This window comes from Carcharhinus amblyrhynchos, chromosome 16, assembly GCF_965287045.1.
Source record: "Carcharhinus amblyrhynchos chromosome 16, sCarAmb.v2.hapA, whole genome shotgun sequence".
Lineage (NCBI taxonomy): Eukaryota > Metazoa > Chordata > Chondrichthyes > Carcharhiniformes > Carcharhinidae > Carcharhinus > Carcharhinus amblyrhynchos.
In genome coordinates, this window is record NC_137339.1 from 22,501,247 (window position 1) to 22,525,631 (window position 24,385).

Here is a 24,385-nt window from a genome sequence, read left to right on the forward strand (position 1 = left end):
CTTTTAGCCTGAGATTGTGCCCTCTGGTTCTAGTTTTCCCTACTAGTGGAAATATCCTTTCCACATCCACTCTGCCCAGGCCTCACAATATCCTGTAAGTTTTAGTAAGATTCCCCCCCACCCCTCCCACCTCATCCTTCTAAACTCTGAATGCAGACCCAGAGTCCTCAACCACTTCTCATATGACAAGCTCTTCATTCCAGGGATCATTCTTGTAAACCTCCTTTGGCCTCTTTCCAAGGCCACTACATCCTTCCTTAGATACAGGTTTAGAGAAATGTGTACTTTGTCTAAACCCAGAAAGTGATAATTTCATAAGCCATTCCAAACATTTTACGCTGATATTTACAATCACAGTATTTACACAATGTCAAGACACACCACAGCACAATGTATAAAGGAAAGTTTACACACTTTATTTTATACTGGACATTATATAAAGAGTAACATGCCTTTTGAAACAATTACATAATCAGTCCATACAGTGCCTATGACCAAAAAGCAAAAGTACAAAACTGCTTTTATTTACACCATTGCATTAAAGTCACACAAGAATTAAATGGATCCCATGAAACCACAGAAGAAAAAAAAATAATGCAGAATTACAAAAAAAGTATTTAAATATTTAGAAATGTACAAAACTTAAAACTGAAATCACAGTTAACTTCATATCACCTCTTCTCTCACCCCCTGCCCTCCTCAAGGACTATGTTACCGCTATTGTTAGAGAAAAATGTACAGAAAAACAAATCAACAGGTTTATTATATATTGAACAGCAAAGACTCAGATGTGTCTGTACTGATTGAAGTCAGTGTAGTACTTTGTAATACTTCATCAGTAAACTAGTAAATAGAATCATGGTGGCAGCCACTTAGGTAATTGTTTCATTTCTTATTTTCATTTTCTCATCCATCTTGACCGCAGGCCCAGTTACAAATAATAGATATTTATGATTTCCTACATTTCTAAATTTTGAGGCCAAATAAAATACATATTGGGTCTTCAGTTTTTTTTAAAAAAGGGCTTGAGGTGCACAATGCAAAAAGCCAGTTTAGATTATAGAGCTCTTAAGTATTTAAAATAAAGAACAAACTGCTCTATCTGTACTGCACATGCACTGCATACAGACAACAAAGTGCAACATGTTTGTTCTGAATGCAGCTCTTCAGTGCGTTATTTATGAGCCATTCACATAAACCATCAAGGAAGTGATAGAAAACAATATAAATACGGTCAGGCCTTTGGTAATACTTTAATACTTCCACTGAATTTTTGCAGCTATATGCCTACATATATTTATATCTAAAAATGCACAACAGCCTCAGTAAATTGAGGTCCAAACCAAAACATTAGTCAGTACAGTACAGGCGATTTCAAACTCTTAATAAACCACACTTCTGAATTTTCAAACCCACAAATCTGCAGAGGTTTGAATCTGCACCTATAGTGATTTAAAGGCTTCCATTCTAAGGATCCTGTTTACATGGTTTTTACTTAATTACTTCAAAAAGAAACATTAAAAAAAAACTTGCTTTATTTACATCTGAACAATAAGTATAATCAGCTTTTTGGTGTATAGTCCACTTCAGTTGTTTGGCCCAACTGTGATTATAGTAACAAATGTGTTCAGACATGGTACTCTTCAACTGACTGTGAAAATGTTAGGAGAGTGGGAAATCCATCAATCAAAACTCTCAGCCAAATCCTAGGCGTCATATTCCCATGCCATTCCTCTCTGTGAGCAAGTCAGCTTTCTTCAAAGTACTCAAATAGAATGGGCATTGTCTGTTTACAGATATACTTAAGTAGGTCACTCTGCTGCTTCTTCAGCTACCTGTATTCTCTACCTCTTGCTGAAAAGAACATTTTTTTTCTTGCTTAGTGGAGCTGCATAGAAAGTACAATTAATGAATTTCTCTGATCAATGGCACTCAATAGACTTTCTATAGACCTCTCTTTGTGAATTGGCTCTGGCTTCATTTCTGTTAGTTGCACTTGTACATCAAAATTTCCGTATCAGACTTAACTGCAAATGGTTGAACTTTTTAAGATACAACTGTTTAAGAGGCAACAAATATTTCCAGTAATAGATTTTTTTTTTAAAGTGTCCAGCACAATAACACTCAGTGATAAAGTAGGTAAAAGCTAGTTTAATTCTTTATGTAGAATGCTCACAATGACACATACTGGAACAAAGGTGGGGATGAATATCAGTGTTTTTATAATTAATGTTTAAGTAGCATCCAGAATATTTTGTTCTCCAAAAAAAAAGGGCATTTATTTTCAAAACAAAACTGGCATATAAAAACTTCCTTTTAAGACTCCCAATATTGTTGCCTTATCGCTCCAAAAGTGAACATTGTGCAATTATACCTAAATTGAAGGAATTTTTCAAAATTATATTCTTCAGAATCAAGAGGTGCTTGCCAACATGTCCATTAACATTATAGTTAGATGGTCCATCGTGTAATGAACTCCAAGTATGTCGCTGGTCTTTTCAGTCTATTTTTACAGCAGCATAGATTTTTCGTATGAACATGTATGCAGCATAGAATCCAATTGTTCCAGTTAGCAGCCAGAAAGAAAGCACCATCAGAGTTGTGTAGCCAAAATACAATAATGATGGGATGAATTCCACAATATCCAGCTAGAAAAGAATAAAAATCTTTTTTAAAGTTGTTTAAAGTTTTTGTGTCACAAGTAGGCTTACATTGACACTACAATGAAAATTCACTAGTCGCCACACTCTGGCGTCTGTTCTGGTACATCGAGGGAGAATTTAGCATGGCCAATGCACCTAACCAGCATATTCTTTGGTCTGTGGAAGGAAACTGGAGCACCTGGAGGAAACTCACACAGACATGGGGATAATGTGCCGATTCCGCACAGGCAGTGACCCAAGCCGGAATCCAACCCAGGTCCCTGGCGCTGTGGTGCAGCACTGTGCCACCCCGATTAAATGAAAGATTTGAATTGCAGTGCTGAAAGATGAAGTTTTCAAAATGTATGCTTTCTGAAACTGTAGATTAACAAATTCATAATGTTAAAATTAAATGTACAACTGAATCCAAGTTTTAATTTCTGTCATTCGTACCTTATTAACAAAATAAAATATGGCATAAACAAGCACATAAAATGCTGATCCGCCAGACACCATGAATGTTCTCCACCACCATCGATAATCCTGAAAAGCCAAAAGAAAGAGGTTAATGTTTTCATTAGAACTGAAACAAAAATTTCTTTCAACTGGAAAAAAAGAGCAGAAACGTCAAGTTTTTTTATGCATCCCAGGACTTTCTCAACTAAACATTTTGTCAAAAGAAATCGGAATCCACCTCAGGAGTATTCTACCAATGCTGGCAGTTTACTTTCTTGTTTATTTTCAGTTTCAGCAAAGAAGGCTGCCATTACTCTAATGCTGTATCTAACCAAGTCCTTTTTCATTGGGAATCACCCAAAGTGCATCTCACTCCAGATTATCGAACTTACTATACAGACCAAGAAAGCCTCAGGTTTGAACCCAGGGAATGGAGAATCTGATTTCAATAAAGGTGCAATTGGCCTCAGCCTCTGGATTGGGGGGCGGAGGTGATTAGGTAGGGGTTGAACAGGTAAATAGGGAAGTGATGATATGTTTCACACATAAATTTTATGAGGGCAGAATCAGGATCACCATGATAACTCCTACACTCCAGCCCACCAAACTTACTGTCTTGACTCTCAAAAACAATGGTCACTTCGGCAAACTACCAGTGGGCCGTAGGCAATGGTGGGGAGATGGGAGAAATAATACAAAAGTTTTAGGAAAAGCAAAAAATGCCAATGAAGCAAAGAACAAGGAAAATTACAGCACACGAGCAGGTCCTCCAAGCCCGCACCAATCATGCTGCCCATCTGAATTAAAATCCCCTGTCCGGGGACCATATCCTTCCATTCCCATCCTGTATTTGTCTGGATGCCCTTAAAAGTCATCGTATCTGCTTCCACTTCCTCATTACCTCCCCTTACAGCGAGTTCCAGGCACCCACCATCTGTGTTAAAAAAACTTGCCATGTACATCTCCTTTAAACCTTGCCCTTCGCACTTTAAACTTCTGTCCCCTAGTAAAAACCCTAGGAAAAAAAGCTTCCGACTATCCACGCCCCTCAATCTTGTAGACTTCTATCAGGTCACTCCTCAACCTCCCTTGTTCGAGTGAGAACAAACCACGGTTTTCCAACCTCTCCTCATAGCCAATGCCCTCTCCATTCCAGGCAACATCCTGGTAAATTTTCTCTGTACGCTCTCTGGAGCGAATCTAACTAATCTCTTTAGCTGGTACCTGCTTTAAGCCACAGCGATAATTTACTCAGCTAAGTTCTTCTACAAATCAGACGTCGGCCTGCCACATTAAAAATGCGATTATAAATGATTCATTCACATTTATCTATTAGTAATTAATTGAAGATTGAGCTCGCCACTGCTGAGTTTATCCAGCAAGTAACTGAACTATACAGTTGATCAATCAGTTCCTTGTCTCTGCCAAGTTAGCTGACCTAAGTCATTGCTTTACATTTGTGATTGACTTTTCAGCTTAGGAAAGGGAAAATAGTCCCAACTACAACTATTTCTGCTGAAAGTAGATGAGTAACACTAGGCACAGACAGGATAGTGATAACACTCCAGGCCCATAACATCACGTTATTCTCCATTAAAACTCATACATAAATAATGAGCACTTGGATTACATGGCATTGCAGTGAGGCATGGACAAAGGACTCAGCCAGCAGCCAAAAACTTTTAAGGAAGTGAACCCGCAAAATTAAAACAGTGGACTGCAGTTTCACTTGATGCCAAGTGAAAGGATCTACTAACATCCCTCTTATTTAAAACTAGGTTTTATCACAGTAAATTAAAATTATGACGGTCATGTAATAGGATAACTATATCTGATCGTACCTCTGCACAAAGTTGGAAGTAAACCATGACAATGCTGATTTGAGAACAGGACACAACCAGGATAATAAATACCAAAAATAAGAATCCAAACAGGTAATAGAACTGGTTCTCCCAAATTGCCTGCAAAAAAAAGTTTTAATATAAATCACAGTTGTCAAATAATAATTTTTCATTATTAATTTATTTTGGCTGGCAGTTAATTAAAGCACCGATTTCTGGTTAGGAAAGACATCCATATATGTAATGGCTGCAATATTTTCAAGCTGTAAAGACCGAGTTGAGAGATTAAAATTGGGTCAGAAGGTGTGTTTTACTTCAATTTATAAATACTAAGGGGGAATTTAATACATGATCACTAAATTATGAATGGTTTTAAGATGGCGCATCAATTTTTTCAATCAATAGGTAACAAGCTGACAAACGCAGGAATCTCATTGTGACAAAGAAATTAGTAGTTTCTTCAATGATTGGAATAGATTAGTAGCTATAAAATATATATAATGGAAAAAGGAATTAGATAAATATTTGAAAAGGGCAAATATATAAAATATGAAAGATAGGGAAATGGCATCAGCAGATGACTCCTGTGCAAGATTTAAAAAGAATATATTGAATGCACTTACACTGAAAATAAAGAACAACTCGATAAACATGGCACCAAATGGCAGGATACCAGCCATAAGGATTCTGCAGAAAGAAGTTGGTAAAATCAGGCAATGGTACAGAAACTCAAAAACAACAGTTTGAGGTTATTGTTATTGTTCAGGATTATGATAAACTAAGTAATGTTAAGTTGATTGCACCATTGGGCAACAGAAGAACATGAGAATGCAAAATTTAAAATTAAAATGATGGCTGCAATTTTCCTTCCGCACAGATATTCATAATGTGGAATGCTCTGTCATAAATCATTGCTAAGCAGAGTTTATTAAATTATTTTAAAATAGAATTAGACAGCTGCTTGAAAAAAAATCATTATAAAGGAAATGTGGGGGGGCAAGCAGGAGATCATCATTAGACTAATTGACCAATGTGGAGAAACACACCGACCTAATACTTGCTGGGGTGAATATCCTGTTTGAGTCTTAACATTCTATGATTGAAACACATGACATTAGTATATTGTTGTAACTAGAAACAAAATTAAAACTGCAGGGTTTGAAATCTATAACAAAATGAGGAAAACGTTAGAAACATTCAATAGGTCAGCATCTGCGAAGAGAACACACAAACTAATTGTTCATTATTATGCATGTTCCCTCCACAGATGCTCACTGACCAGATGGGTGTTTCCAGCATTTGTATTGTGAAACTATGAATGTAAACCACCACCACTTGCAGCAAGCTAGGAAAGGCAATAAAATGTCAAGTCTGGTCAGTGAAACCCATATCCAGAGAATGAATAAAAGTTAATTCCTGAAGGATTGCAACATGTGGTGTAACCTGAGCCTATTTGCAACAGTTGAAGAAATGCAGCTGGCAAATGCAGAGGATCTTTATCTGGAGCTGAATTCCTCTGACGTTCTAACCATATGTTTTGCACAATCTCTCCTTCTGACGCAGATCTAGCTCAGCATGGGTCTAAGTTTGAATTACAAATAATGGCACTTTTTGCAGTGCCATCTTTAAAATATAAAATGCTATAAAGCAGGAAAGGGGTACCAGATGGAATAACTGAGTGGCCAAGACTGGCAGATGACATTGAACATCTGGAAGTGCAAGGAGGTTTACTGGGATCAAAAAAATTGGATTTTTTTTGTAAGTGCGTGGGGCTGGAAACTGGAGCTGTAAAGGGATTTAAATGTCTAGAGGTGGGATGTTGGCCTTTAACTCAAAAGGGTTGGTATACAAGTGTAAGAAGTGATGTTTTAATTATATGAAACCTTGGTAGAAGCCACTAGATGCACTGTGTTCATTCTTGGGCATTGAATCTCATGGAGGATGATCTTGGTGGTACAGCAGATCCAACAGAATGACACTGGGATTAAAGTTGTGCTGACAGGTTGCATAATATGTTTTCTTTACAAACATTATATTTAGAAGTTTGGGGTGTGATCCAACTCAAATGAATAAAATGACAAAAGCATTCAATAGAGTAACTGCATATAAAGAAACGTGAGACAATCCAGAACCGGGGTCACAAAGTTAAAATTAGAGCTAAACCATTTAGAAATGAAATCGAGATGCAAATTCTCACACAAAGGATTAGTAAAAATCTGAAATACACTGCCCAATAAGCTCTGAATACCGGAACAATGAAATTAAATACTCGGACAATGAAACTGAACAATTAAATACTGAGACAATTATCTTTTTAAGACTAAAATTGATCAACTTTTATAAGGCAATGGCAAGTAAAGGGAATTGAAATACAGAATAGTCATGATCTAATTAAATGATAGAACAGGCTAGAGAGACTGAATGATCTACTCTTGTTCCTATGTTACTTTCAAATGAGAATTCTACAGTGCAGAAGGAGGCCATTCAGCCTACCGAGTCTGTACTGACCACAATCCCACCCAGACCCTATCCCCATAACCCGATACATTTATATCCTAGCTACTCCCCTGACAATGACAGGCAATTTAGCATGGCCAATCCACCTACCCATATATCTTTGGACTGTGGGAGGAAGCCAAAGCACCTGGAGGAAACCCATGCAGACATGGGAAGAATATGCAAACTCCACATAGACAATGACCCAAGCTAACCAATGTGCCACCATGGCAGCATTAAGTTAATATCTTATAAGTGTGTATACCAAAGGCTTTTTTCCCCAGTGGTCTTGAAAAGCTCCGCGAGTAAGGTTTTATTTGTGTATTGGTTTAAGGCAAGCAAACACACTCAAATACAACGGATGCCCTCCACCATGATTACTAAAAGCTTTATGTTTTTGTGTTTTATGCAAGGATATGATCTAACTTCAATCAATGTAAATTTTGGCCACAAAATTTCAGTATCAAAATGATCAATGAAATAATTTCTGATGATAGGAAGTTAAAAGGCAGATTTTCACGACACCTTAAATCTGAACTGATAGTCTGCAACTTACCCAACAAATTTGTTCATGTACCATCTCTGTTCAGGGACCTGACGTGGTATTTGATTGGTACGCACAGGGTTGTCATACGGTTGCTTTCGAAAACCGAAATAATAGCCAAGGTATACTAAAGGGAGGGAGATACCAAACCACATGCAGAGAAGGGCCAACATTGTAGGAAAGGGAACCTTTCATAAAAAAACAAAAAAAAGCGTTAACTAAGAAGTTCATTAAAATCTCTCAAAACTGTGGGAATCAAAGCAGTTGCTCAATTGTGATCAAAAGATGAAAACAACTGATTTGAAAGATTCTCTTTATGTAAAGCATTAGCTTGCAAAATAATGCTATGCTCTGTTACAGAAATACACCATTAAAGTCTAACTTCAACATTCAACAGCAAGTCTGTGATTTTGGAGCTGCATCTACTGCCAAGAAATCAAATGGTTAAAAGGTCATATCAAAAACTCAAGCTGTACCTAACTATATAGGACACACCTCTGAATACTTCCAACTCCCAAGTATTATGTTACAAAGTATTTCATACTTAAGTTACTCATATAGTCAAGAACAGAAGTCCCATTATATTCAGTTTCAAAAGGAATTCAGGAATGACAAATTGGTGTTCACAGATAGTACAACAAATCTGTCCTCTAACTTTCTCTTTCAGCAGATGGTGATGGTAATTAATATTAAAAATTGTGTTGTTTAGGTGTCAGCCATGGCTCATTCTGGTGCTTTTGGCAGGGGTCACACCCCACTTTCACAAAACACATCTTTTGTATCTTGTTTACTATGGATACATAGATCCTTCCTGATTAATACTTGTGGAATTCGGATATTAGCTTGTGATGTTAACACAACTAAGTAGAAGCAGATACCCGAGTAAGATTAGAGACAAACCCCACTCAGAAACATAGTATTGTAGTGCACTGAGGTGTCACGTGATTGCCAAAGTCCTGAAGGATATAGCTGTTGGATATGAAGGCAGGTGATGAGGGAACCCAGAGGGAAAACCTACTTGACTTTGTCATGACCAATCTACCTGTCGCAGCTGTATCCGTCCATTACAATATTGGTAGGAGTGACCACCACATAATAGCCCTTGTAGCAATGGTGTTCCGCCTTCACATTGAAGGTATAGTTGCATTTTGTGGCATTTGCTGGTTAGATTCTCTATTGTTGGAGATGATCGCTACCTGGCACTTCCGGGGATTTAATGCAACTTGTCATTTATCAGCCCAAGCCTAGATATTATCCAGGTCTTGCTGCAAATGGACACAGACTACTTCAGAGTCTGAGGTGGTGCTGAACACTGAAATCATCAGCAAACATTCTCACTTCTGACTTTAAGATGGTGGGAAGGTCATTGATGGAGCAGCTGTAGATGGTTGGTTCCAAGACACTGAGGATCTTGACCTTTGAGATGACTGACCTTTAGCAACCACAACCATCTTCCTTTGTACTGGGTATGGTCCCAACCAGTTCTCCATAATTAAGACTGCTATTACTGCTAAAGACAATCCAACATTTCTGCATCCAAAGCAGCACCTGGACCAAGGAGACAACCAGTATTAGCTCTCATTGCAAGGCCCACGTGAACCCAGATGGAAGCCCTAATAAGAACTGGTTTCAGCTACCAGCTCGGTACCTTTATTCTGACCACAATTAAAAACAAAATAAGCACAAAAGAAAAATTTGAGCACTGCTGTTTAAAAAAAATTGTGACTCACTTTCTTTCTAATTTTAACAGCGGCAGGCAGTAGTGTTACAAGTGCGACTAGGGTCTGGCTTGCAACAGTGGCTCATTAAACTATTCTACAAATAAATAATTCTAATCACTAACAATTTGTATACTTTAATACTTACAGCTCCTGATGAATGTTTTCCCCAAATGAAACAATTTAGGACGAAACACAATCCAAATACAATGCTAGGATAGAGAGTAGCAGTCTGTAAATAATGAAGAAAACCAAACAATACTGATGAGTAAAATAAAGACTAAACAGTAAAATCTTTAAATGCCAGTATTTCTCTGAGGCAGCGTAACCAAGAATAACTGCAATGGTGGAACACATTTGCTACTTCATACAATCAACAAGGGCATACGAACAAGGAGCGGGAGTAGGTCATTTGGCCTCTTGAGCTGCTCTGCCATAAGTTAAGTGTCCAATCTTTGGGGCTGTGGGCCTTTCTTCCTAAGTTCAATTAGATTTTATGTTTTCATCTTTCCCAAAGCAGCAGGGTAAACAAAGTACAGGAGGAAGTTATGATGCAAAGTACCTGTGGTGCATTTGAAATCTAATTCTTAACTATGTGTTAGGAATTATTTTGTTCAAGCATGATGCTTGGAATGACTAAAAGTGCTATGCCCAGAGGCAAACCATGAATTTGTAAACAAATTTTATGATTTCAAACCTTGTTACGTTTCAATTACATTTTGAAATGCTCTACCGCTGATTTCCAAATGCAGCTCAATGGCTATCCACCAAAACTGTATATTGAGAGATTATGGGAATATCCTCTCCACTTTTCTAATATGCATTTCCCCCAAGCAAAGCGTACTATACTATGAAAACATTAGCCCAATATCTCCAAGATGTGAAATAATATATTAAGTATGAAAAATTTGACAGCCTATGACCTAGCAACAGAAAATCAAGATTACAGTGCCTTATATACTGCAGAACTCAATGAGCAGCAAGGAACCAAATCTCACAAGTGTATCCCCTTACTCTTTTTAAGAGATAACAAATTAGAACTGAACTATGGTTCTAAAAAAAAATCCTTTTAAAGTTATTTTACATGGGACAAGCAAATATTTACCCGAGTACCCAGCATGTTCCAAAACTATTCAGAAGATTTGTCCTAATGTGATGTACTTACACAAAAAGCACCTTTCCTCCATCGGTGGCCTTTGAGAGTGCGGTACAAACGGCCTGCAAAATAACCACCAAATAACCTGAAAAGAAAACACATTCCCTAAGACTGACTGGATAAGCCTTGAGGTAGACTGTTTACTAAATATATGTTATGCGTCTTCATATTTCGAATACCTCATTGCAGAATTCTAATAAGCAGATACCTCCCAATGGTTTGCACAAGGACCTCAAATGAGATCTCAGCAATACCATCTTTAATTAACACACTTGTACATCAGTACTAACACTTCCAAATCTGCTCAGCATTCCACAACACATGATTAGGTTGGAATGAATCATCTGCATAGTCTAAGTTGCTGATTTTTTTATGCCAATGAAAATACCCTTCTAAGTGTTTAACTTTTATTTCAAAAAGTGAAAGCAGACCTGTGTTAAAAGTCGCATTTGCACTTTTTACAAAAAGACATTGACGGTTATTATTAAAATACAATCTCAACTTCCAATACTGGGTCTTACAGTACATGAATATTAAAATTGCACTGTCTCGAGAGATGGCTAATTAAAGCCATTTCTTGAAAGCAATTAATTTGTTAACTGTTCTGGGTTTTTGAAATAGAATCAGAATGCCATGACACAAAAACATGACATCTGATTCATCAACTCTGTGCCAATACTTTTCTCTTATGAACCATCTTCTCTAATCTCACTCACTTCCCATTCTTTAATACGCATTTTCAAGCAGCTTCCCTGTAATCTCTCCAATCCAGAAATTTATTGCTCAGAAATGTTGGTTGAGCAGACCCGTCTCTGACCTCAAAGTCACTGACATCATTTTAAGAACATAAGAAATAGAAGCAGGAGTAGGCCATCTAGCCCTTCGAGCCTGCCCCGCCATTCAATAAGATCATGGCTGATCTGTCGTGGCTCAGTTCCACATTCCCGCCCTCTCCCCATAACCCTTAATCCCCTCGCTTATCAAAAACCCATCAACCCGTGTCTTAAAAATATTTAGTGAGGCAGCCTCCACCACCTCAACAGGCAGAGAATTCCAGAGATTCACCACCCTTTGAGTGAAGAAGTTCCTCCTCAACTCCATTCTAAACCACCCCCCCTTTATCTTGAGGCTGTGCCCCCTAGTCCTACTGTCCTTTCTGAGCGGGAAGAGTCTCTCCACCTCTATCCTATCCATCCCATTCATCATCTTATATGTCTCAATGAGATCTCCCCTCATTCTTCTAAACTCTAACGAGTACAAGCCTAATTTATTCAGCCTCTCCTCATAGCTCAACCCCCTCAACTCCGGTATCAGCCTAGTAAACCTCCTCTGCACTCCCTCCAAGGCCAAAATATCCTTGCGTAAGTACGGCGACCAAAACTGCACTCAGTACTCCAGCTGCGGCCTCACCAATGCCCTACACAGCTGCAGCAAGACCTCCCTACTTTTATATTCAATCCCCCTCGCTATGAAGGCCAGCGTCCCATTAGCCTTTCTGACCACCTGCTGCACCTGCAGGCTGGGTTTTTGCGACTCATGCACAAGGACCCCGAGGTCCCTCTGCACCGTCGCCTGCTGCAGTTTTTCGCCACGTAAGTAATAGTCCTTCCTACCATTATTCCTACCAAAGTGGACCACCTCGCACTTGCCAACATTAAATTCCATTTGCCAGTTCCTGGCCCATTCGCCCAGCCTATCTAGATCTTTCTGCAGACTCTCCACACCCTCCGCACAATTTGCTGTTCCACCAATCTTGGTGTCATCAGCAAATTTCGACACCATACACTCGGTTCTCTCCTCCAGATCATCTATATAAATGGTAAATAGCTGAGGCCCCAGCACCGAGCCCTGGGGCACTCCACTAGTCACCAACCACCAATCCGAATAGCACCCATTAATCCCCACTCTCTGCCTCCTATTTGACAACCAATCCTCTATCCAAGCTAACACCCTACCTCCAACTCCACGCCCCCTTACCTTCTGCAATAACCTCTTCTGAAGTACGTTGTCAAACGCCTTCTGAAAATCAAGACCGACCACATCCACTGGCTCTCCTCTATCCACCGCCCTAGACACATCCTCATAGAACTCCAATAAATTCGTCAGACACGACTTCCCCTTAACGAAACCGTGCTGCGTCTGCTCTATCAAGCAATTCCCCTCAAGATGCCTCGCTATTTCCTCCTTGACGACGGATTCTAACATTTTACCTACAACAGACGTTAAACTAACCGGCCTATAATTCCCTGCCTTTTGCCTGGCAACCTTCTTGAACAACGGCGTAACATTAGCCGTTTTCCAATCTTCCGGCACTTCCCCGGAATCCAGCGACGTTTGGAAAATAACCACCAAGGCATCCACTATCACCTCCGCCATTTTAGTTCAGTACTTGGGACTGGAAACATGGATGACATTGTACTTGGGTAAGTAAAATAATTTTTTGTTACTGCCTTATAATGTTTTTAATCACTGTTTTATCTTTCAGGTAAATACTTATATATTTACTGCATTTTCTGATTCACACATTTGTGGTTAGGCATTCTAACATCATTCTATAAGCCATAAAATTCTGAAATCCAGAAATGACTTTGATTTGATTTATTGTCACATGTATTAGTATACAGTGAAAAGCATTGTTTCTTGCGGGCTATACAGTCAAAAGCATACTATTCATAGAGAAGGAAAGGAGAGTGTGCAGAATGTGGTGCTACAATTATAGCTAGCGTGTACAGAAAGACCAACTTAATATAAGGTAGGTCCATTCAAAAGTCTGATGACAGCAGGGAAGAAATTGTTCTCAAGTCAGTTGGTTCTCATGACTTTATCCTAATCATTCAGACTGAAGAGATTACAGTATGCTTAATTCTGTTCAAAATAATTTATGGATCTTACTGCAACACTGTCAGAATTCCACATATATATATATATTTTCTACTTTACTTAACATTTTATACATTTGGTGCTCTTTACTTCCTAGCATATGTAGAGGAAGGAATAGTCATTAAGAATTCAACTTTTCTAAAATATACTTAAAGGATTAAGACAAGATAAAGCCCTTTGACTATGGCTTTATCCTCGATTATATGCTTCAGAAAAATATCATCCTTTCTCTCTTTAAAACATTATCCAATAACTCAAATGCACATTTAATTGCTGACTGTTTAATTATTTCATAGCTACAAATTTTAAAGAGACGTATGGTAGTGTTGAATATCACATATTTTAGTTCAATTCTTCTGCCGCAAGATAGGTCTTCAATAATTATGGACAATGTCACAGCAGATTCTTAGTTTGCACGTAAAATAGCAAAATTAATCTTGCAGTGGTTCATTAGGAATTAAATATCTACAATTCATATTCAAATTTACTTCTATTATTTGCAAGAACAACGGCTAAGTTCATAGAAACATATGTAGGCCATTCAGTTTTGTGCCTTGTCTGCCACTAAATTACCTCATAGTTTGCTGATTTGAAAATCAACTCCATCTTTGATCTATACCTTGATATTCTTACCTAACAATTTATTACTCTCATTCTTGGCCATTTTAATTGATCCAGAATCCACAGCCTTTTAGGGAGAAAACTCTACATTTCAACTGCATGGGGAAAAAGTGCTTTCTGATTTCACCCCTGAATGGCTGACGTCTATTTTTTAGGGTTTTTCCCAATTATTCTGGACCACCTACAAAAGTTTTTCCATACCTACTCTACCAAATATTTTCACTATTTTAAACATTTTCATTAGATTGCTCCTCAACTTTCTAAACTTCAGGTAATACAAACCAGGTTTACACAACTTATTTTGTTAATTTAACTCTTCAAGCCCCACTATAAGTTTGATACATCTGCAGTGACCACCATTCAGGAAGGAATTATATTCCACCTTTAGGTGTAGCCTTGAGAAATGAACACAGTCCTCCATGAGTTCTATCTAAGATTCTGTACAACCAAAAGATAATTCCCATAGCCAATGACTGTTTAGCTTTTTGGATTACTCTTTGTACCCGAGCACCAGCTCTATATATTCCTGGAATAATTAAATCTCCTTACTCCTCCAGTTCCTTATCAATAAGAAAATATTCTGATTCATCTTTCATAAATCCAAATGGGATCAACTCATTTTCTTACAATGAGTTCCATCTGCTACAGTTTTGTCCACATGCTGAATCTGTCCATGTCCCTTTGGAACTTCCTTCATCCTTCTACACAACGTGCACTGTCTCTCTCAACTCGTGTACCCAATTACCCTCTATTTCTTTATCCAGGTTATTCATATTTATGTTGAAAAGGTAAGGCAATGTACAAATCCCTAGGTATAACTTGATCAGAGTGCATCCACACTCCCTCTCAACTAATCGTCAATCCATGGCCTAAGCAATTCTACAGTCTACATTTTACCAAAAATCACTTGTGCAGACAGTTATTAAATGTCTTCTAGAAGTCCACATAGACAACATTCAAAGACACTCTCCTGTCCACCCTTGATAGCGATCTCAAAAAAAAACTAGATTGTTCAAACATCATGGAATGTGACTCAACCTATATAGCCTAAGCCTGACCTTGAACTGTGCTTCTTTAACAAGTTGCAACTCTAGATCCCTGCACCAAGTACGAAGAGTCGTGCACAGTTGAAAAACTTCACAAATCAACTTTCTTATGACACACTAATCTCAGCACAAGTCTTGCAATTCCAGGAACTGATTAGCTGACAAAAGTGCAAGCTCACATTATGGGTATTGGCACCAAAAAAGTTTGAAGCCAGCACTGCATTTAACAAGTAAAGTAGAAGATGAGTCAATTTTAGTCAAACACCAATTCCAACCAGGAAACTGAACATGAAAATTAGACAACATGTTCAGGAGCTGAAAGCTGTTGTCAAATACTTTTCCCTTCCTACCAGAAGTTTTGAGATGAGAAAGGAAAACATGGATCTACCTTTGGTACAAAGCATAACAAAATACACAAGCTTATAGACTAAACGAGGGGTTGAGGGAAGCGGAGCGATGAAGGGTGAACACAATTGCCTGGTGCCTGTATGATGCTAAAGGGTTTGTACATGGAGACCGAATAAAGTGGAAAATCCAGTCCTTGAGTTCAGCATATCAAAAAATATTCAATATTTCTTCAATTAGCATACCCCATAAACATGAAGAGAAAACAAGCGGTTGTCATTAGTGCTCCTCTGCTGGACGGTGACAGCATTCCTAGCATGGCAACAACTGAAAATGAAATCATATACAACATTAGAAAAATCTCTGAAAAATTCCAGTTATCATACTTTGAAGGATGAACTATGATGGCAAATACTCACTGATTACAATCAAAATCATGCAGAACAATTGGATCCCAGATCCCAACAAGGAACTGAGAATCATAGGATACTGAGGTGGCCTGAACACATCACCATGGACAAGTTTCCAGCCAGATTCTTCCATTGTGTCCTCCTACAGGCATTGAATTTAAAAATATTCGAGGATTAATCTTCAATTAAAAACAGCACATTGTATATTATGTTTACATCCTCCCCTTCGGCCAGTATTTAACAACTCTCCCCATCCCTCTAAAATTGAACCATTCTTTGATTTAGTAGATTGGACTTAATATTGCATGAGTAAAGCAAGTTGAGCTCCTGAGGCATTTCTCAAAAATAGTTTGAGAGGCGAAAGGACAATTCTTCGTGGCACGATAGTTAGTATTAGTGGTTTTACATCATAAACATCTTGTAGTTATCTCTATTAGCTGCATTTAGCCGGTGAATAAACCTTAAATAATTATGGATGATTATTCAAATTGCTAGATGGTCATTTAGTTATTGTTGGCCACTGTCATTAACAATCTGTTCTAAAATGGAATTTAAAATGGTTCTCCAGGTAAAAGAATCAATGAACTTTATCACTCCTACAATCTTTTAAAGAAATTACAGCATAAACAAATCACAGAATGCAAAGCTATCAAGGAAGGGTAGATTACACTGAGCCCTATCGGTGTTCCCTCTAAACTGCACGAGGACACAGCAACTTGGAATGTAGCAGGCAGAATAATAAACTTCTCTCTTTTTCTTAGGCAGTCCCGCGAAGTCAAGGATGACTTGAACCCACAGTAAAGTGAGCTGTCAGGTGATTGGGGAGTCCAATGTGTAATCTACAGTCTTTGTCACAGCTTGGGCAGATGGTTGTTAGAGAAGCAGATCAGTGGGGTGTTCAGGGTGCCACGTGCTCCTTTCGCTGTTGACGCTTAATTTAGCTTCTTCTCGTTGAGGAAGCTAAAGTTGTTCAGCTGCTTTCTGGGTGATTTTCCTCCGCTTCAGGCCAGGGATTCCCATGTGTTGGTGGGAATGTTGCACTTTTTCAAGGAGGTTTTGAAGATGACCTTGAAGCTTTTCCTCTGCCTCTTGAGGCTCACCTGTTGAAGCTCAAGGTAGAGTGCTTATTTCAGGAGCTTCTTGCCAGGCATGTGGACAATGTGGCCCGTCCAGTAGAGCTGATCGAATGCAATCAATGCTTCGATGTTGGGGACATCAGCCTGAGCAAGAATATTGGCAGTGGTGTGCCTATCCTGTCAATGGATTTGTAGGATTTTGCGGAGGCAGCGTTGATATTTTTCTAGGATTCTGAGGTGTCTGCTGTACATAGTCAATATCTCTGACCCATATAGGAGGACAGCTATCACTATACTGCAATGTAATAAACATACCACACACAATAAAGGAAAAAGAGGGAAGACTGAACCAAATTAAAACTCAGCAAGTATACAGCACATGCCCAAAATAATGGAACATATAAGGTTTTCAAAGATATTGATGCACAGTCTGGTTATATTTGGAAAATGATCCAAAAATATCATGACTGCAGACCCAAATAAATAATGAGAACTTCAGAAGAGAAAAAGAGCAAGGCAGAAAGTTATTTTAGTTCTGAGAAAATGGGACAGATGAATAAATTGTTTGGTTTTGTTTTTTTGCTTTTAAACCTATTTATATCATAACGTAGGTATTATGCTGTTAACTTGCAAGAGTATGTAAGAGAGTTTGAAGAACAATGTGGATGCTTAAATCACTTATAACAATTGTAGCAGAGGATTGAAGTACTTGGTTGTGTTTTATCATCAATTGAAGAAAAGTTAGCCAATTTGAATGCTTTGAGTCTTAAGATACTTCTGTGTTACACAGATGCAGTGTATCATGGCAAGTTTGGATAGATAGATAAATTAGCAGAGTTTCCTCGCCTACCACCTCAAAAGTACAACAATGTTTTCCAGGAACACAGGAATTTCCCTCAAACTACCAGCAGCTCAAGTGTTAAATACCCTCCTTATTCCCAAGTCACTTCAATCCACTGGTCAAAAATACATACAATGTCATCTTCTCTGTTATAGTTTGCAATGTCCTTCCTGAGAGTTCGAATGATTATCATACTAAGGATCCCTGAGGGATGAAAAAAAATAAAAATTAGGTTTTCAAAGAAGAAAGGTGAATGTCAACATTTTGGAGAATGGGCTCTAATTTTAACTCAGTCATCATCTCAAGGTATCAGCAAGAGGTGAAAAAAAAATTTTCCCTCAAGACTGTGTGAAAAATGACGCATGATTAACTGTCAGACTTGTGTTCCTGAACATTCCTTTAAGTAATACCCCATTCAAGGCATAGACAGCATTTCTGAACAGGATGGAGGGAAAGTAATTAAATGTCACATTGATGAATAATTAATATTTCATGTTGATGTCAAGGATTGAAGATACTGTTACTTTATTGAGACCAGATCTGGCAGTGTCTCTCTCATCAGACTGGAAACATATTGTTGCATAAAATTGTCCTAACATGCTCTTTGTACTATTATTGTCCCAGTCAGTAGTCAAATGATTGAAGTCCCCTTTTGTAACTATATAATTATTGTGCCTCTCTAATTTCCTTGCAATTTTTTCCCTCTAAATCTTTCCCACTAGTTGGTGGCCTATAGACTACCCTGTGCAATGAAATTGCATCTTTCTTGTTTCTAGGCAGATAGATTCTGTCCTGGATTCCGCTGGGAACTTCTCTCTTTCTAAAACTACAATGCTCTCCTTAATCATCACTGCCCTTCATCCCCCTTTCGTCGGCAACTTAGGATCTCTACATTTCTTTAAATACATCGACGCTGGTCACCTCAATTTCCTTGTACTAACGAGTTCCACATTCTAACTAGTCTTTACATACTGTCATTTCTCTTGAATTATCTATCGAACTTATTAATAACTATTGTGTATTTACAGACTCTAGTTTTGATCTCCTGCACAAATGGACACATCATCACTACATTTACCTTATCAAACTTTTTCATAAGTCCTAATCAATTATGAAATTCTTCTACTGAAAAAAAAATCAACTCACCAGAGAGAAAGAAAACTACAACCACCGAATTCACAATTGAGAACCAATGAATCTGTACATCGCTCATGGTTAAGTAGGTGTCCCAGCGTGATGCCCATTTAATGGTACTTCCCTAGAAATACAAAGCACAGACAATTATTCACAATATTTTACTTTATACATATTCTCCATAAATGATTTGATATTAACTTGATCCTGAATAGTTTCATATTCTAGTAAAGTTTAATTATGTGGTATGAACAAAGTTCTACCATAACCTGAGGCCAAAGTAGCAGTAAAAACTTTCAGGTCATCTTGACATACTGGGTGCTCATATGTACAAACAAAAGCAGATGTTACTTTCTATTGCATAATACAAAGAAAATGATGGAGTATTAGTGCGTAGCCTTGTGGTTTAAATCTTTCAAAATGCACAATGATTCAAATCTTCTCGCCACAATCTCCAGAAGTGCAATATTTGAGTTTAAATTAGCATAGTCAATAAATACACATGCTTTGGAATTAACTGATTTCTGACATGGTGCTTACCTCCCAACGGACAGAGTAAGTAAAGAGCACATCATTTTCTTTGTTGGGATCAATCTCCTGGGGAAGAGAGCCTGTAGCTTCAGGCAGGATGCAATTTCCTTGCTCATCAGTCTTTAGATCTGGGATAAAAAGTTAAAATGATAATAATTCAACAAATATAGTTTTACTGCAGCCCAATGTTAACTGGGCTCTAACAATTTTTGAAATACTTCCTCATGCAATGAGACAAATACTTATAAAGCACAAAAAATGCTAACTTGACTGATTTTGTTAGTAGAATAAGTTAAGAAGCCACCTTTAATTTACCACTCACTCAAATTCAATGAATAAACAGACACGCAAACAGTGTGCCTATGTTTACTACCTTAACTTTTCCTTCAGATTATCTCTCTTAATAAGTGTTTGTCTATCTTTTTGTAAAAAGGGTAGAATTTACCTTTCTAATACTATTACCTAACTAAAACTTATCATCTTGGGAATGAGGAAAGGAAGCCAGACCTTAGTCAAACTGAGCACTATATAAACAAGTATAATCTGAAGGAACAAAAAGAAACTCAAAGTTGCAGGAGTTTGTCCCTTAATTTTCATTAATACAGGAGCTATTGTTACCCACAGTAGGATGCAACGACAACAATTAATGTGTATTTTTTGGTGGCTGTGATCAGAATCATGGTAGGATCAGGCAGGCTAGGAAGGAGTTTATCTGGAGTAAGGGAAAATATGAAGCCATCAGGCAGAAAATTGGGCGAGTAAACTGGAAGGTGGTGTTTTTGGGGAAAAGTACTGAAGGAAGGTGACGGATTTTCAAGGAATGTTTGTCTGGAGTTCTGCACGACAATGTTCCGATGAGACAGGGAGGTTTTGGTACGTCACGGGAACTGTGCTGCATGAAGGTTATGACGAACCTAGTCAGGAAGAAAAGAAATGCGTACAAAAGGTTCAGAGAGCTAAGAGATGTTAAGCATTTAGAGGAGTATACAGCTTGTAGAAGGGAAAAAGGAAATTAGGAGAGCCAGAAGGGGTCATGAGAAGGCCTTGGTGGGTAAGATTAAGGAGAATCCCAAGGCGTTCTACAAATATGTGAAGAGTAAAAGGATGAGAAATGAAGGGATAGGACCTATAAAAGGTGAAGGGGGAAAAGTCTGTGTGGAACCGGAAGAAATGGTAGAGGTGCTTAATGAGTACTTTGTCTTGGTATTCATGGTGGAAAGTGATCTGGGATGTTGTACTATAGGTTTGTGGCGGACTGAAAACATTGAGTATGTGGACGTTAAGAAAGAGGATGTGTTGGAACTTTTAAATTCTATGATAGATAAGTCGCCGGGACCGGATGGGATGTACCCCAGGTTGCTGTGGGAGGTGAGGGCAGTGATTGCAGAGCCCCTGGTGATGATCTTTGCATCATCGATGGAGACGGGAGAGGTTCCGGAGGATTGCGGATGTAGCTCCTATTTTCAAGAAAGGGAACAGGGATAGCCCGGGAAATTACCGACCGGTGAATCTAACCTCACTGGTTGGTAAGTTGGACAGGATTCTGAGGGACAGGATTTATGAGCATTTAGAGAAGTTTAGTATGATGAGAAATAGCCAGCACGGCTTTGTCAAGGGCAGGTCGTGCCTTACGAGCCTAGTTGAGTTCTTTGAAAATGTGACTGAACACATAGACGAAGGAAAAGTGGTGGATGTGGTTTACATGGACTTCAGCAAGGCGTTTGATAAGGTCCCCCATGCAAGACTTCTTGAGAAGGTGAGAGGGCATGGGATCCAAGGGGCTTTGGCCTTGTGGATCCAGAACTGGCTTGCCTGTAGAAGGCAGAGAATGGTTGTGGATGGGTCTTTTTCTGCATGGAGGTCAGTCACCAGTGCTGTGCCCTAGGGATCTGTTCTAGGACCCTTACTGTTTGTCATTTTCATAAATGACCTGGATGAGGAAGTGGAGGGATGGGTTAGTAAGTTTGCCGACGACACGAAGGTTGGTGGTGTTGTAGATAGTCTGGAGGGATGTCAGAAGTTGTAGCGTGACATAGATAGGATGCAAAACTGGGCGGAGAAGTGGCAGATGGACTTCAACGTGGATAAATGTGTAGTGGTCCATTTTGGCAGGTCCAGTGGGATGAAGGAGTACAATATCAAGGGTAGGAATCTTAGCAGGGTTGAGGAGCAGAAGGACCTTGGGGTCCAGGTCCATAGAACTCTTAAATCGGCCTCGCAAGTGGAGGATGTGGTCAAGAAGGCGTATGGTGTACTGGCCTTCATTAATCGAGGGATTGAGTTTAGGAGCCGGGAGGTAGTGCTGCAACTTTATAAGTCCCTTGTCAGACCTCACTTGGAGTACTGTGCACAGTTCTGGTCGCCTCACTACAGGAAGGATGTGGAAGCTATTGAGGGGGTGCAGAGGAGATTTACAAGGATGTTGCCTGGATTGGGAGGCATGCCTTATGAAGATAGATTGAGGGAGCTAGGTGTCTTCCCTGGAGAGACGAAGGTTGAAAGGCGACCTGATAGAGGTTTATAAAATGCTGAGAGGAATAGATAGGGTGGATTCTCGGAGGCTATTTCCCAGGGCTGAAATGGTCGCTACGAGAGGACACAGGTTTAAGGTGCTGGAGAGCATGTACAGAGGAGATGTTGGGGTAAGTTTTTCACTCAGAGGGTGGAGAGTGAGTGGAATCGGCTGCCGTTGGAGGTGGTAGAGGCGAACTCGCAGCGGTCTTTTAAAAGACTTCTGGATGAGTACATGGGATTTAATGGGATTGGGAGTTACAGATAGTTCTATGGCCTGGTAGGTATGGATATGGTCGGCGCAACTTGTGGGCTGAAAGGCCTGTTTGTGCTGTAGTGTTCTATGATATTGGCCAGGACTCAAAATTTCCTATTTTTGAAATAATGCAATGGGATCTTTAACATCCACTTGAGTAGCAGCTGGAGTTTGGAATGTCCTCTCATCCAAAGGACAGCACCCCCAATAATGCCATACTTGCTAACGATGGCACTGAAGTATCGATTTAATTTAGGGGTATTCAGGAAATGCCACCCCAAGATCTTTTTCAATTCAATGTCTTAATTCATTAATTTTCTTCTGCAATACATCAAACAAACATCTATATCACTGTTCCAACTACAACCTTGGACTGATCTTGAACCCTTCCAAAGTTTTCTGTTCTATTATGTTCTTTCCCCAGACATCAAGGGACATGTGGCTATATTCTGTCCCTTTTGTTTTCAAAAACATGATTTTTTTCAACTTTCAGCTGACTGGAACTTTTGCAACTTGAACTGAGATGAGCAAACTGCTTAAAAATGCATAGCCATATTCCAATGTGACGGTGAGAAACAAACAAATCCCCAGTAGGCGTGTGTAGAGAAAGACATTTCCTAATATCCAGATACCCATCAAAGCCAGTAAGTGTCTCAAAGAAATATTAAAAATACAAAGTACTGGCTATTCCAACAACGCTGTCATAGACAGACAAACCCAATACTTCTTGGAAATTTACAATGGGTGAAGTAGGCACGGCTGCCCACCACTAGATAGAGACTGCATTTGACACAGGCAGTGTCAAGAAAATCTTCAGCAGAGAAGCAGGTTGAAGGTTGCTTTTTCTCTTCCTCCTCTTTTGGAACAAATGTGCTGACCAGTTCAAGAGGCTGGCTCTACCAGAAATTACCAGTGAATTAAGATCTCAAAATAATTGTATCATCATCTACACCTTATCACATCCAAAAAAAAACAGCTAACCCAAATCAGCTGCAGCATTTAAAATCAAACTATTAATAATACAGCAAATCCACATAAGCATGGAACCAAAAACATGAACTTTTTTTTCCATTATTGCTTGCTGCATTCTACTTAAATACAACATAGGGCCAATTTTTTTACTGCTCTGATATAGAGGTTTACAAAAGAACATTCTCAAGGCTTTTTAAGGCACAGTTCTATTCTTAAGTGTGACAAGCACAAACCAGAGCACTGCTATTAATGCAAGTTGTTCACTTGTATGTTTTACATTTACTTCTCCATCTTTGTAGCAGTTTATCTATTACTACATGCTGTGCTCAAATTATATCCAGAAATAATATTATTACCTTCATATTTAACACTTTGTGGTACAACTTCAAAGCGCACGACTCTGTATGTAGGTTCCTGGTCTTTCTCTATTTCCTCCTTGTGATAATAGATAATGAAGGAGAGATGGTTGTGGAGGTAGAACTGAAAAATAAGACTGTGTTAACTTGGCCATATATGCATGAGAAGTGAAAGCTTGAGATAACTGCAAAGAGGCTCACTATTCTGGTAATTATAACATTTAGGTCTTGTGGTGTAGCATGGCACCCCTACCTCTCAACCAGAAGCTCTGGATTTGAGCCCCAGCCCAGAGATTGTTGGCCAATGAAAGAGCATTTATAATGTGGCCAAACAGGTTGAGAGTTTCCACATGAAAATCCTCCCACCACGCCAATGACTAGTGGTAAGAATAGGAAATACTCCTGGTCAGCCATGCTTGATGTAGAGTAGCACTCACCAAGCTATAAGTGACAGACTATCAACCTGTCACGGAAATTACTAGCAATGGAGACAGATGAAAGACTGCCTTTGTATACCACTAGGTGTGGGAATAGACTTGGAATTACAAAATTT

At 38.8% G+C, this 24,385-nt stretch overlaps 1 protein-coding gene across 1 annotated transcript in view; it reads right to left on the reverse strand.

Moving 5' to 3' along the window:
* Positions 1–395: 395 nt before the first annotated feature.
* The window catches only part of tm9sf4 (transmembrane 9 superfamily protein member 4), a 52,396-nt gene continuing 28,406 nt past the window's right edge, over positions 396–24,385 (reverse strand). Inside the window, exons 6-18 of the mRNA XM_080204824.1 lie at positions 23,833–23,956; positions 19,747–19,865; positions 19,219–19,330; positions 18,206–18,276; positions 16,165–16,297; positions 15,991–16,072; positions 10,863–10,938; positions 9,846–9,929; positions 7,992–8,167; positions 5,563–5,626; positions 4,940–5,059; positions 3,096–3,185; positions 396–2,648 (exon numbers count right to left, since the gene is read on the reverse strand). Of these exons, the coding sequence (XP_080060950.1) occupies positions 2,499–2,648; positions 3,096–3,185; positions 4,940–5,059; positions 5,563–5,626; positions 7,992–8,167; positions 9,846–9,929; positions 10,863–10,938; positions 15,991–16,072; positions 16,165–16,297; positions 18,206–18,276; positions 19,219–19,330; positions 19,747–19,865; positions 23,833–23,956 (1,401 nt within the window). The 3' untranslated portion in view covers positions 396–2,498. The remainder of the gene's footprint in view (positions 2,649–3,095; positions 3,186–4,939; positions 5,060–5,562; positions 5,627–7,991; positions 8,168–9,845; positions 9,930–10,862; positions 10,939–15,990; positions 16,073–16,164; positions 16,298–18,205; positions 18,277–19,218; positions 19,331–19,746; positions 19,866–23,832; positions 23,957–24,385) is intronic.